General features: G+C 39.2%; 1 protein-coding gene across 1 annotated transcript in view; it reads right to left on the bottom strand.

The window, feature by feature from the left end:
* LOC123677931 (dopamine D2-like receptor) overlaps positions 1–14,722 on the bottom strand; it is a 76,062-nt gene continuing 61,340 nt past the window's right edge. The window contains exons 3-8 of the mRNA XM_045614669.1: positions 13,480–13,712; positions 11,828–12,038; positions 7,011–7,326; positions 1,743–1,969; positions 1,012–1,305; positions 1–946 (exon numbers count right to left, since the gene is read on the bottom strand). Coding sequence (XP_045470625.1) covers positions 399–946; positions 1,012–1,305; positions 1,743–1,969; positions 7,011–7,326; positions 11,828–12,038; positions 13,480–13,712 — 1,829 coding nt within the window. The 3' untranslated portion in view covers positions 1–398. The remainder of the gene's footprint in view (positions 947–1,011; positions 1,306–1,742; positions 1,970–7,010; positions 7,327–11,827; positions 12,039–13,479; positions 13,713–14,722) is intronic.

The raw sequence follows: 14,722 nt of genomic DNA, 5'->3' as shown, positions 1-14,722 counted from the left end.
CAATTGAACAATTTTGCATATTCTTAAGTCTCTAACTTGATAAAAAGAGTGTGAGTTGCCAATATTTTCCTTACAGCCAATTAACCTAATGCTTCAATAAAAATGATATGCACTGTATGCACAGGGTGGTCAAAATCGGCAATACTCGAAAGAAGTATAAAACTAATATCTTCTCCATACCGACGCGACGTGATTTCACCAAAAAATGAGCAATTTTCAAAGACAAAATTGACTGAAACATTCAAAATACCGATAATCCAAAAAAAACACAACCTCTACAACTTTCCTCTTTTCAATCAAACTTCGATAATTCCCTCCGCAACCATCAAGTTACCTTACAACTGCTGCTGCTTCAAGGCGTTCGCCAACTTGATCCTCCTCTTCGCAATCTTCACCTGTCATCTGTGCGGCCTCCACGCCGTGTTCCTGTACCTGCAGGTCAGCACCTTCTTGAACGCCTGCCTGAACACCTTGTTGAAGATGGTGTAGAAGATCGGGTTCACCATGGAGCTGGCGTAGCCCAACCACGTGACCAGCTGGACCACCCAGTTGCCCAGGTTCTTCTCGCACTCCTCGCAGAAGGCCGGAACCAGGTTCAGTATGAAGAAGGGAGCCCAGAGGATCACGAAGGTGAAGAAGACGACGCCCAGCACTTTGGTCGCCTTCTGCTCCAGCCTGATTATCCTTCCGTGGCGCGAGGAGTTCCTTGAGATCACGCTGGAGTTTCGGCTGTGGTGGGAGCGGATGCTCCTGTTGTTCATAGGCGGTGCCGGTTGGGGGGCGTAGGAGCCGAACTTTTGGGAGAGGCAAGGGGAAGAAGGGTTCTTGTTGCGGTCTTTAAGGCCCAAGGTGTTGCCGTTGTGACGTAGGGTGGCGGAGCGACGAAGAGTTGTTGGTGTTCTTGGAGAGGAGTAGGCTGAGGTTCTGGTTTGGCCGAAGCTGGAACCTGGAAGGCAAAGTTTCATTTTTTAGATACCAACTCAAGAGACAGATCCAAATGGATTCGCCTACCTCTTCTATGGGTTCTTTTCGAAGGTTCCCAAGTCACTATGACGTTACTTGGCGAGGAATCGTTGCTGGATTTGGGAGAAACCTTCAGGCTTGTCTTCCGGGGTGTTAAAACGGGAGATACCATCATGTGCTTGTCTGGATCTAACAAAAACCTGCTGGATTGATTCAAGGAATCGCTGGGAACGATCTTGATTTCTGTTGGTATCGGTGTAGGGGATTTGTCGTTCCTTTTTTCTCCGAAATAGGGACATGTGCATGGTGGGGGAAGTGGAAATGGAGAACTCTCACATAGATCTGAAAAAAATCACCATCATGAGTGTTGGAACACAGTGAAATATTGAAGGCATCAAGTGGAAACACACCAAACTCTGAAATAAAATGGAATCCGGGGAATAGGAGAAAGATAGAAATAAACGCTCTTGTAACTGTCAAGATCTGTGCTTCAAGACATTTTGGGACAATGTTCCTTCTATACTACAATGGTTTGTCAACTGTTGATGTTTCCAGACTCAGCAAATCTGATATGGAAACAGCTGAGCACTTTAGGTACAAAGGACTAGAACTCTCTAGCCTAAGAAGCCACAGTTTCAAAACCTCAGAGAGTGATCTCTCTGGGAATTGTGTAGAAGACAGCTCTGAAAGGTTTTCTTATGGCTAATCGAACCCTCAATCTCGAAGCTTCTCATCCCATAAATGAATGCTTGTAACGATATTCGTTGTGGATATCTTACCTTCTCGATCTGTAGTTTGGAACTCTTCTTCGAGTCCAAATTTGGGTAACTCGCTTAGGCTGAAACCTCTCTTCCTTGGACATTTTCTGACAGGCTGTTCGTCTCTACTATCACCTTCATGAAAAGTAGACGCCCTGCGTCTTTTCAACAAAGGCCACTGGGGAACTTCACTTGAATTGTGGAGAGGCGATTGGGATGCTTTAGAATTTCGAATAGATTCATCCGATCTGTAACAAAAGAGAAAACAATGACAGTATTTGATCATTCCTACTCGATTCGAAAGGAAGAGTATGATATTGAAATGAGCATCCAAATACAGTTATATTGGAATCAATGAATATAGTGTCTTGTTATCACCTTCATCAGCACTTAATAGTGAACAGAACTGAAGAGATCACAATACGTAGTATTGATCACCAAATTTGCATGGATGTGAATTGACTAGGAAACACAGTTCCTACAACAGCGTTGTAATACTGTCTCTGAATCTGTCTCTCTTAAACTGACATGTAAGAAAATGTTGTCTGATGTTATTCTATAAGCAGACCAGCCAGCTTATCTGGTCTCCAGTGATTACTGCCTTCTTGTTGACCATTTGGCTCAAACGAAGATGGTTGAAGCCTATTTCGAAGCCAAATTTATTTCCATGGAGGATTCCTTTGAGGTCTTGAAAAATCACTGGAGGCCAGATCTGGAGAATAATCTGGATGATCAAGCACTTGAAAGCTCCATTTGTTCGATTTGACTATAGTTTTTATGGATTTGTGATAAGAAGCATTATTTTAATGAAAGAGATTTTTTTTTTGCATTTTCTACACTCAATGTATTCAATAACGTTATGTAATGATCTGTCTGCCGAATTTGAGCGATCAGAGTGTTCAGCATACCCTGTGATTCTTAGGCCACCTTGTAACCGTTGTTGTAGATGGAACAGAGTCTGAATAACGCTTGTCAAGCCATTGTTTTGTTTGCTTAGTATTTTTTCCATGAAAACAGTGTTACTTAACTCTTTGTTCCGAAATTGTGAAAGGCATCTTTTGAAGCTTGATACTAACGAGAAGAATATTGTATTGGGCTAGCTGCGCTGTCAGACCCTTGGCTTATTGAATGACGTGGTATTTCTTTTCTTCCATTGTGATAAAAGGTGAAAATGTAACGCAGTCTATTCTGAATAATTCACCTCAATTAATAGGAATGGAGTTAGCGGAGGGTCCGATAGAGTCTGTGGTATTTCGACCGAGGAATGAATGGAACTGCAGAATCTACATCAATCGCTCATGTTTGTTCTACCATAGAAGTGGAACTTTACTGTTGTCTGCATTGTTTGGTCCCAAGAGCAACCAGTCGTCGCATACTCAAGGGATTTCCCATTATTCATTCAACTTCATTTGAATTCGCCAGAGTTTCTATGCTGCCTTTACAGCCTAGTACAGGGTGGACCAATAACCCTTCCAGAAATCGAATAGACGTGAACAGTTAGCACAATGTGTTTTTGATTGAGGGTTATTTGTTTCATTATGGTCTAGACGTGCTCCTTTCTTGTATGCTTATCATTTCGACACATTGTGGGTATACTGTGATGACTTGCGTGAAAATGATGAAAAAAGACATTTGAAATTTGTTTTTGTTGGTGTTTTTTTTCGAGGTATATAACTTTAAGTTGGCATTACTGTTCAAGATGGCGACCGATTTAACAGCTGTCGAGTGATTTATTCTAAGTTTGGTTTGGCAATTCATCATGAATAGACTCACGCCCGAACAACGCTTGCAATTTTATTTTGAAAATAATGGTTCTGTGCGGAATACGTATCGCGCACTACGTCCATTAGCGATGAAGCGCACATCTGGTTGAATGGCTACGTCAACAAACAAAACTGCCGCATTTGGAGTGAAGCTAATCTTCAAGTGTATGTCGAAACACCGTTACATCCAGAAAAACTGACTGATTGGTGCGCTTTATAGGCTGGTTTAATCATTGGTACGTACTTTTTCAAAAACGATGATGGCCAGAACGTTACAGTCAATGGTGATCGGTATAGAGCCATGATTACTAACTTTTTCATTCCTGAATTGAACAACCATGATGTCCAGGAGCTGTGGTTCCAACAAGACGGCGCAACATGTCACACAGCTCGTGCCACAATAGATTTATTGAAAGACACGTTTGGTGACCGCCTAATTTCACGTTTTGGACCTGTGAATTGGCCTCCAAGATCTTGTGATTTAACACCGCTAGACTACTTTCTGTGGGACTATGTAAAGTCATTGGTCTATGCGGATAAGCCACAAATCCTTGACCATTTGGAAGACAACATTCGCTGTGTTATTGGCGATATACGGCCACAAATGTTGGAAAAAGTCATCGAAAATCGGACGTCCAGATTGGACTACATCCGAGCCAGCCGTGGCGGTCATATGCCAGAAATCATATTTAAAATGTAATGCCACAAGATTATCTTGAGGATAAATAAAATTCATGTCAATCGAATAATCCATCGTTGTTTTATTGCAATTTAAAGTTCTATAGCTCTAAAAAAAACACCCTTTATTTCAATCTAACGTAATCCAACCATGTTGGGGACATGTAAAAAATGCGCATACTCCCTCTATCTATGATTATTACCCTTTGCTCGTTAAGGAATCAAGATATCTATAATTAGCTTTCTGGTATCTCATCATTTCGAAAAAAGAGATCAAGGGTCTTATAGTTCTCGAGATGCTCTCAGTGAACATTGAATTTCGGATACCCTGTACATATCTCGAGCTTCACAGTCCGTTTTTTGTCTTGTAGTGCCAAATTAGTTTGCACTAGAATCCTCTCAGGACTCTTAAACCACCTCTATTCCAAACAGTCGACAAAAAACTTCCCATAAGCCGATACCTTGGTACGTTTTTTCTCGAGTCTGATCCAACTCCTCTAACTAGTTTCCTCTTCCAGAAGTATTGTATCCCGACCGTGCAGCGATATAATATTCCATTATTTCCATTCCCCCTTTGTATGCCTGGGACGCAAATCGCATCCCTTCGGAAAGGGGTATTTTCGGGACTTTTCGCCCGTTCCCTCTTCCACACCGCCCTCGGGCTGGAAGAGGCCAGGAATTCCATCTGCGAAGTTGGCGGGGGACAGATGGTCGTCTCCCAAACTGAATTTATGTGGAGGGCTCGTCGAAATGCAACAGTTGCGTGAATTTTGAACTTTATTGCTCTAACATTCCGGGCCCGCTTGGAGTTTTATGCAATTTTCAACTTTTTCCATTCCATTACTCCAGGCTCTGATGGGGCATGCGACAAAGCCTTTTAATGAACGGTGTTGAGGGTAATTTTGGAGCAAACTTCGATGCACATTTCATGCTCTCATCAGTTGGCTGGATAATTGATGTGGAAAGGCTATATGGAGTCATCAATGATGCAGTAATTTTCAAAGACGCAATTATTTCTCATGTGGGGTAAAATGAAAATATAAATGAGGCAGATATTTATCGTTTGAATAGTATTATGTACTTGTTCATATTTACAATGCTTCAGGTAGAAGTGTTGTTCAAGTTTCGTTTATATTTTGAGCTTACCTTAATGCCAGAAAAGAAGCACAAACCTCATTTATTGGTCCAGAACATTTCTGTGACATAGGAAAATGTACCTACAAGAAAGAACTTCAGGAGAAGGAAAAATCCGAAAGAGCAACTCTGTCGGACTCTTTTTGGGTTAGATCATTCCCAGAAGTTTCTTAGAAACTTAGATACTCCAAGATCTAAGAGGCAACTGAATCTTAGCAAGAATATGCTACACCTCCTCAATGAAACTCATGAGAATGAGTCTAGCAGCAAACAACGAGTGTAGATACTGTAGGGTGGTAGAACTTTGGATCACCTCATAGCGGAATGCCTCACCATAGCAAGCCAACACAAGAAGTGCTTGTGTTACTTGTAAGGAAGTAACCTCCTCGAAGCCTTTCCAGATACTGCAGTTCATTAGGACTATGGAAATAGAGGGCGAGCTGTAGATAACGACGACTAGTGTTGAGATCTTTGATGGGGCCACAAAAAAGAAGTTGCTGAACGCTTAAACAGCTTTTTGTGATTAGAGAGTTGGTACTATAACTTCAGTACAACTTCAAAGTTGGTTAGTTCATAAGTTCTTTCCTGATTTCAATATGAAAGGCCACTGCTAAATTAGACAAGATACGTCTTTGGTTACAACTTTCTCATTCTAACCAATTTGATGTTGTGTTCTATACACTACCTAACAATTCTCAAAAAGATCATCTATCATATAATTGGGAACATCCATGGGAGTCTCGAATATCATCACATCGTGAGAATTTAAAACTGGTTTATCCAGAAAGGTGTTATTTAGACTGGCCAGATCGGAACATTTGCACAACATGTGTGCCAGATGTTTCTTTGTCCACTTAGCAGAGTCTGCAAATTCAATCTGCCAACAGATCATGGTGGTTTTTGCACTTACAGGACCCCTTCAGCTGTTTCAGATAACTGAAAGCTCAATGCCTGACTTCTGAATCAGCATCTTTGAGTAAAGCAGAAAAACTTTCACAAATCTTTTCGGTTGTGCAAGTCTAGGTACCTATGTCTCTTATGTCAGAGATTCCATTGTTGAACTGCAACCTTGTAATGTTCTCTTAAACCCACAGAAAAGTTCAGGTCCAATGAATGATCCCTTTGATGCCCATTTTCCAAGTTAATTGCCTTCAATATTTCTATGCCCTAATCAAACAAATTTCTGTTGCAATCAAGAAATAGCTCCAAAAGTAGTAGATAAAAGGAATTTCAACAAAAAAACCAGATTAGAATTCTGCTTCAAGGCTAAGGATCAGTTCATTAAATATCAATTAGTCAGATTGAAGAGAAAAGCTGAATTGAACTCAATGTAATAACCAAAATACCTCACAGGAAAACACACAAAAAACCTCATTCCATACTGGAGTTCAATTAACTTGATTGAATCGACAACAGGGAGAAGAATGGAACTTTCAAACTTTGAACAATTCTGCGGTTTCAAGCGAGAATATTGATGATATCGGAAAAAAATTTACTTAGAATTAAGGAATTCTGACAGGCTTCTCTGGAACTTTTTAATTCAATCGGGGTTATATTCAGATGCTCATCGTATATTCTGGTTGAGAAATTGTATCTGCTATCGATTTGAATGAGATTAATACTGAGAAGGATGGCTTTCGAATAAATTTCGAATCAATTGATTGATAAATTTAGTTTTTATTCAAAATCTGCAAAAAAATTTTTTTGGACTAACCTCACTTCCAGCATATTACTGTTGACTGTAATATCAGGGTTCTTCCTGCTGTTGGCCATCGCCTTGGAAGCAGCCTCTAGACCTCTTGACAGCTTCAGCATCTCAGCACCAAAAGCGCTCAGTGCTGAAACCGTGCATGGCGTAGGTTCCGACTCTTGGATCCACAATTCGTGCGTGTCTATGGTCGTAACTTCCGTATCTGTGGACGCCGCCGAATATGCATGTTGGGGAGTTGATGTTTTACTTGTTGCACAGTTGTTGTTTGCGTTCTTCGCTTTTGTGGCGTTCAGGAGTCTCCTCCAGGTACAACGTCGATCTGCAAGAAAAAACAGAGGGTGAGAATGGAGATACAATGTTTGAGTGTTTGTTTTTATTTTCTTATGTTTTTCTTCCATCGGGCGATGTTGTTTTGGTGGGAGGGGAATTTTTGAATTGCAAAGGAAGGTGCTCTTGACAAATACGCGATCTGCATATTAATAGCTTGGTATATATTTGTTCCGATTGGATAACGTATAAAGTTAGAAATGGCTGTGTGGAAAAGAATTATCTGAAAAATGTGAGAAATCATTTGTATTTTGCAAGATAATTGCATTTGAACTGTCTGTTGCTCTAGTAATTTTGCTCCTCTATCATCGTTTCAAACATGGAGCGAGGAAATTTGTAGACTATACAAAATTGAATGTCTTAACTCCATACCAACTTAGGGATTATTGAGATTTTTTTCCCTGATCAAAGTATGTTTACAAACAGAGAAAATATGAAAGGTTCAAGGATAAAGACAACATCTATATGAACAAATACTGTTATTCGATTACTAACATGATTTTATCTATTCATTAAAACTCATCTTCACGATGAAGGTACTATCGATAGTGCTATCATGATAGTAACCATCGCAGGAACTATCACTAGTTATCTGGTGCACAACTTTGCTTCCGACGTTTTGCAATAGATGTAGCGGTAAGTGATAGTCGAAATAAATAGATCGTAGATGTTATGGAATAAGCTTAGTCGATTTGTGTCTGCATCAAAAAGTTATTCTTGATTAAACATGTCAGCTTACGAGCCAAATTCTCGTCATTTGTGGGAGGTTAATTTTCCGCTTTAATATGAAAAAATCCGCGGCTGAGGCTCATCGAATGCTCTAAAATACCTATGGTGAGGCCGCTATTAGTGAAAGAACTTACCGTAAGTGGTTCTACGCTTCAAGAACGGTGATTTTAACGTCGAAGACCAGCTTGGCGGAGAAACACTTTCGAAGATGCAGAATTGGATGCATTACTTGATTAAAACTCGTGTCAAACGCAGCAAGAATTAGCAGGATCGTTGGGAGTGTCGCAACAAGACATTTCAAAACGCCTGAAAGTCATGGGAATGATTGAGAAACAAGAAAATTGGGTGCCGTAGGCACGAGTTGAAGCCGAGAGATGTTGAACGGCGTTTGTTTGCTTTTGAACAGCTGCTTGCAAGGCAAAGACGGAAGGGATTTCTGCATCGCATTGTGACTGGAGACGAAAAATGGGTTCATTACGATATCCCGTTGAAAGACAAACGGCCGCAATACAAAGAGAGACATGATGAAAATATTTTACAGCTATTTTCCAATTTTCTTACGTTCTTCACCAAATGAATTCCCTGAAAAATCGAGCCCAAAAATGTGGCATTAATTTTTTTCTAGCTCAAAGAGATTCTGATATCGTTTTACTAGAAAACAAATTTGAGACTACAGATACAAAAGCCTATGTCTCGAGTTCTGGAATTTTTGTGAATTTATATCCACTCAAACAATGGAGCACCTGACAATCTTCCTTAACCCAGAAGTCGTTTCAAATGTAGGTTATTGCGTCGAGAATTCTTCATCATCCTGGAGAAATAGAACTCCTCCCAAGATATAGCTTTGGGGATCAAATAGCTGTTTCTCTATACGACACCCTGATTATGACGGTGTCGCAGACTTCGGACCTTCAGAGGAAGTGGAAAACCCTTAAGACGCTTTCGGGAGGATTTCTATTGGCCCAAGGATCAGATATCACTATTCGGGAACCGTAAATGTCATAAAATGAAGTTATATATCGGAGGCTTTATCGATTAAGGCTGGTCTCGAACTTTTCATCAAGTTTTCCGACATTATATTTGTTATCGAGGTCGATAGATTTTCTCTTTATTCACTTGCTCTATCCAATTTGACCGGTCCTGAGGGAAAACTGGAGCCGAGAGTTTTCTTGCACAAAGGGTCGTTATTTTGTTTTTCGCGATTCATCGGAGAAATCGGAAGATGATCTTGTGGGATTCGAGAGCAAGGATGCAAAGTTGTTAGTTTGTGTGTTCGGAATACAGGCTGATCCATATAAAACAGCCCAGCGGATATCTTCATAAGTAAGAGATTTTCGGGAATAGCCCAAAACAGGTGAATTTGTATTGGGTGTGATTGCAACTCTTGAGAATTTCAACTGGCAGAAGTAGTCGAATGATAAATGTTCCAAGTTTTTGCAGATCAATTTAAGAATATGCAAAAAAATCTCTGTTGGCTATCGTTTTTGTGTGAAAAGCTGGCTGGAAGTGATGGGTGAAGTAACGGGTGTTTTTTTTCGAGGTGTATAACTTTAAGTTGGCATTACTGTTCAAGATGGCGACCGATTTAACAGCTGCTCAGTGATTTATTCTCAGTTTGGTTTGACAATTCATCATGAATAGACTCACGCCTGAACAACGCTTGCAAATAGTGCAATTTTATTTAGAAAATAATGGTTCTATGCGGAATACGTATCGCGCACTACGTCCATTTTATTTTGTTTAGCGATGGAGCGCACTTCTGGTTGAATGGCTACGTCAACAAACAAAACTGCCGCATTTGGAGTGAAGCTAATCCTCAAGTGTATGTCGAAACACCATTACATCCAGAAAAACTGACTGTTTGGTGCGCTTTATGGACCACTTTTGCAGCTGTCGTCTTTCAATATTTGACAGTGAAACTACTCCATTACTGAAAACGGAACGATACACGCTTCAACAGCGCAATAAAGTTGTTTAAATCCAGTACAAAAATGGTGAAAAGTTCACAGACACTGAACAGTACTTTTGGGTCCTTCTGAAGCACCTTCTCGACTTGCTTTCTCCTGATTTTTGGAAAACTGGAGGATTCTGAAGAAGTGATCCAAAGATCGGAAGAAGAAACCTAGTCATAACTAAATGAACCAAAGGTGTCTCACTTGTTTGCTCGCTATCATTAAACACCGGTTCCTACAAAATTGTAACCAACCGCACAGCCTAATTCCAGTGTTGTCCCTCCGAAAGGACCCTGCAAGACGAAATCCCTCGGGAGGCAAACCACTACTCACTTTCAATTAAATGATAACGGGTGGCTGCGGCCTTCCGACAACAAATGAAATTAAGTCCGTTCCATAAATGGGATTCGACTTCCTGAATTTCATAATCGAATGAAAGTCCCTTCCAAAGTTCGGCCGCAATCCTTCCATCTTCGGCACACAATTCATTTCCAAAATTGAAACCGACAACTTCGCTATCTCGGACAACAGGAAATGGGGTCCTGCTGACCTCGCCAGCAGGACTGCTACGTAGTTGGCTGAAGAAGCGCATCCTGATTTGCGTAGCTAGGAAATCACAGTTCTCCGAACAAACGAATGAGGAGGTCTCAATATCAGGAAAACGCAGAGAATTATTCATTCATTTATTAACTCAATAAAGTTAGAGAATTGAGTCAGAGCATATAAAACTCAAAAAAATCAACATATAAAGGGTCTTTTTTTTAGAGCTTTAGAACTTTAAATTGCAATAAAACAATGATGGATTATTCGATTGACATGAATTTCATTTATCCGCAAGATAATCTTGTGGCATTAAATTTTAAATATGATTTCTGGCATATGACCGCCACGGCTGGCTCGGATGTAGTCCAATCTGGACGTCCAATTTTCGATGACTTTTTCCAACATTTGTGGCCGTATATCGGCAATAACACGGCGAGTGTTATCTTCCAAATGGTCAAGGGTTTGTGGCTTATCCGCATAGACCAATGTCTTTACATAGCCCCACAGAAAGTAGTCTAGCGTTGTTAAATCACAAGATCTTGGAGGCCAATTCACAGGTCCAAAACGTGAAATTAGGCGGTCACCAAACGTGTCTTTCAATAAATCGATTGTGGCACGAGCTGTGTGACATGTTGCGCCGTCTTGTTGGAACCACAGCTCCTGGACATCATGGTTGTTCAATTCAGGAATGAAAAAGTCAGTAATCATGGCTCTATACCGATCACCATTGACTGTAACGTTCTGGCCATCATCGTTTTTGAAGAAGTACGGGCCAATGATTCCACCAGCCGATAAAGCGCACCAAACAGTCAGTTTTTCTGGATGTAACGGTGTTCCGACATACACTTGAGAATTAGCTTCACTCCAAATGCGGCAGTTTTGTTTGTTTATGTAGCGATTCAACCAGAAGTGCGCTTCATCGCTAAACAAAATAAAATGGACGTAGTGCGCGTTACGTATTCCGCACAGAACCATTATTTTCGAAATGAAATTGCACTATTTGCAAGTGTTGGACAGGCGTGAGTCTATTCATGATGAATTGCCAAACCGAACTGAGAATAAATCACTTGACAGCTGTTAAATCGGTCTCCATTTTGAACAGTAATGCCAACTTAAAGTTATATACCTCGAAAAAAAACACCCGTTACAATGAAACTATCTGAAAATCGTCTTACATCCGAACACCAACATCTAACATTAGTTTTTCAGTTTCAGATTGCAGTCTGGACAATCCAGACAGGACATAAAATTTACCGATCAAGTACTTACCGAAAGCGGTATTGGCAGGCCCTCCCATCCAATTACTGCTCCAATTGGGAGCACCCAAGTTCTTCTGCTGTCTGGCCAGCAACCTCACCGTTAACCAATAAGTGATCAACATCACAAGGAGTGGTATGTAAAAAGATATGATGGATCCTATGAGTTTGTACAGCGGATCGGGTATTTGGCATGTACCGTCCATTATGAGCGATCCCTGATCCTGAAAGGATTTTGATTATTGAGGGTTTATTCCACATTTTATGTACGAAAGAATGTCCTCACAAAAAATCGATAATTTGGACAAATAGTTAAAATTCAGGTTTTTATTTTTTTCAAGTAGATAAACAAGGAACACTCTACCTATAATTTATACATCACTGAAATTTCAGTTGATTATGATATCTATAATGAAAATAACTTCAATTTTCTACTATTCCAGTCAGAGCATGTGTTAAGGGTTCATTTTTAAGTGACACAGAACGAAAAATCTTGAAATAGATTTGAGATTCAAGTCAATTACTATCCAATAAACCTGTCAAATTTATTATGCTCGTTTTAGTTGATTTTTTTTCAGTGAACGTTCAAATTTTTGTTGCCTATACAGGATATTCCTAAATTGGGGGTACAAACAAAAATGACAGGGTGTTTAATTTTTTTTTTCAAGTATATTTCTCATAGCACCTTCCCTTCATGAGTTATTCAACTTGAATTTGGCATAGATATGACAATTCGAATTTGGATTTTGTGATATACCAATTTTGAGCCAAATCTACAGGGTGATTTTTTTCTGGAACTCTTTTCTGGGCAACAGGCAATTTAGAAGATTGTGAAAAGGAACTTTGATCCCGTACTACACTTTTTGGTTTCTTGTTAATTCATCGCATCTGCTACAGTTTTCGAGAAAAAATTTCAGACAATTCTCTACTAATCCTCAGGAAAATTCAAATTATTATAAAGATCCAGTAAGTAAGCTGTGATGAATGATATTATTATATGTTTTGGTACTTATTTACGCAATCAGTAGCGAAGATTGATTAATATTTGATAAACTGGTATAATCATCACAAAAATTAGAACTGAAAGAAACACCCTGTATCTTGAAAACAAAGCTTCAATCACTCATGTTTATGGGACTTTCTTTCTGAAAATTATTCAAGGAACCTCGCATTTTCCTTTGTACTTCTAATTCAGGAACACCCTGTATAAAGTGGTCTACAAGCTCAGTCGAAATATAACCTGAAGAAGCTACAGTGTTGGCGAAACAGTTTTTATGTAACAGTTGCTAAAACTAAAACCTTCTGTGGCCTTGGAGAAAAAACTGCAGCTCAACAGTTCGGCAATTGGAGTTCATAAATAAGAGTCTTCCAGAGAAAAAAAGCACTGCTGACTGATATATTTGCTTAGAATTCCACATGGGCCTGTCAGCTAATCAAATTTGCAAATTTGTATAATTTAGAATCGAAAAATATAGAAATTTCGTCCAGCAAATATGTTGTATTCAATCTTTAAATATTTCTCCCTGAAAATTGAAAACTTTTGCAAAATTTTTCCATTCGCCTCGAGACACCTATCAAGTTATTTATTATTCTTCTTGTTTCTGGCTAGATTTCTCAAAATCCATAAAGATAGACGTTAAACCAAGGATGCGACGTTGCACTTACCTTGGAATACATCAGACTGAGCGGAAGACTCATTGCTATCGACAGGAGCCAAACAAAAACTATTTTTAATGTGACCCTCCGTCTGGACTTGTTCCTCCCAAACTTCATGGGATAACGTAGCGAGAGATATCGATCTACACTAATGGTACACAGATGCATAATGGAGGCTGTACAAAAAAGGACATCCAAGCAGATCCAGGCCAGACAGTAGATTGATGGTAACGGAAAGTATCCTGGAACAAAAAAAAAACTACGTGAACTTTTGTAAGGTTTTATGCCTTCCTTTATAAATCTTTTGGGTATAATTTAATCGGATACTTAATCGTTTGGGAAACGAATGAGGTAACATAGAAACAGGAATAGATCCTGAAAATAATTGAGCTTACTTCAAGGTCTCTATGACTCCTTCAACTACTTCTGTGTCTGAATCAATCGAAGACTTAATATTTTTCATTCCTCTCAGAGTGGGTCCCTTTGAAAATATTATGCTTAGAAATACAAATAATCTAAATATAAAAATATTTTTCAAACGGTATCAGCTTTAATTTTTCCTCATCGAAAAAATGAGTGCATTGATATGGAAGAAGCGATGCAGGTTGTCAGATTATCATGATCTACATGTTCTATGACATTCCATAGACACCTGCACTTTCATATTGGCATTGTTAATTCAGTATGTATTGTTTCTCTCAATATATTTTTGAGAAGTAAAAGTTATTTTGAGATTAATCAATGCTTGTTTTCGAGTAAAAAGTACCAGCGTTAACTATATAGTAAGTGTACATACATTTTGGTACAAATGAGTCTGATATAGGTAACTCATGTTTTAGTATGGAGTGCGAAGTATTTCTTGGAAGGAGAAACAAGTCCTGTCAAAAAAAAACCTGGATAAAGAGTTTCCAGACGCTGTTTCTACGAAAAAGGAATACTATCCGTAAGTTCTTTCCTTATTAATTCATCCCGAGGGAAATAGCTTGTAGTTACATCAATAATTATTTATTTGAATTTAACACGGCAGACAAAGGTCATTGACCTCTCTGGAAAACATGTAAACAATTTGAATCAGTGTAGTTTACCAGATGCTGATTTGATAAATCTGAAGTTGCGAGTGGACAAAATGAAAGAAAGCTTTAGTAATTTCAGAAAATTCAGTTTGAAATCGAAATTTGATTGAAAATCAAAAAATGATTATGAGATCAGAAAGGAGAGAAAATTTAAGAAGGTGAAATTTGTATCAATAATT

The sequence above is a fragment of the Harmonia axyridis genome, chromosome 4, assembly GCF_914767665.1.
Source record: "Harmonia axyridis chromosome 4, icHarAxyr1.1, whole genome shotgun sequence".
In the NCBI taxonomy this organism is placed as follows: domain Eukaryota; kingdom Metazoa; phylum Arthropoda; class Insecta; order Coleoptera; family Coccinellidae; genus Harmonia; species Harmonia axyridis.
The sequence above is the reverse complement of the archived record's forward strand: the minus strand, read 5'-3'. Positions and strand labels throughout refer to the sequence as shown.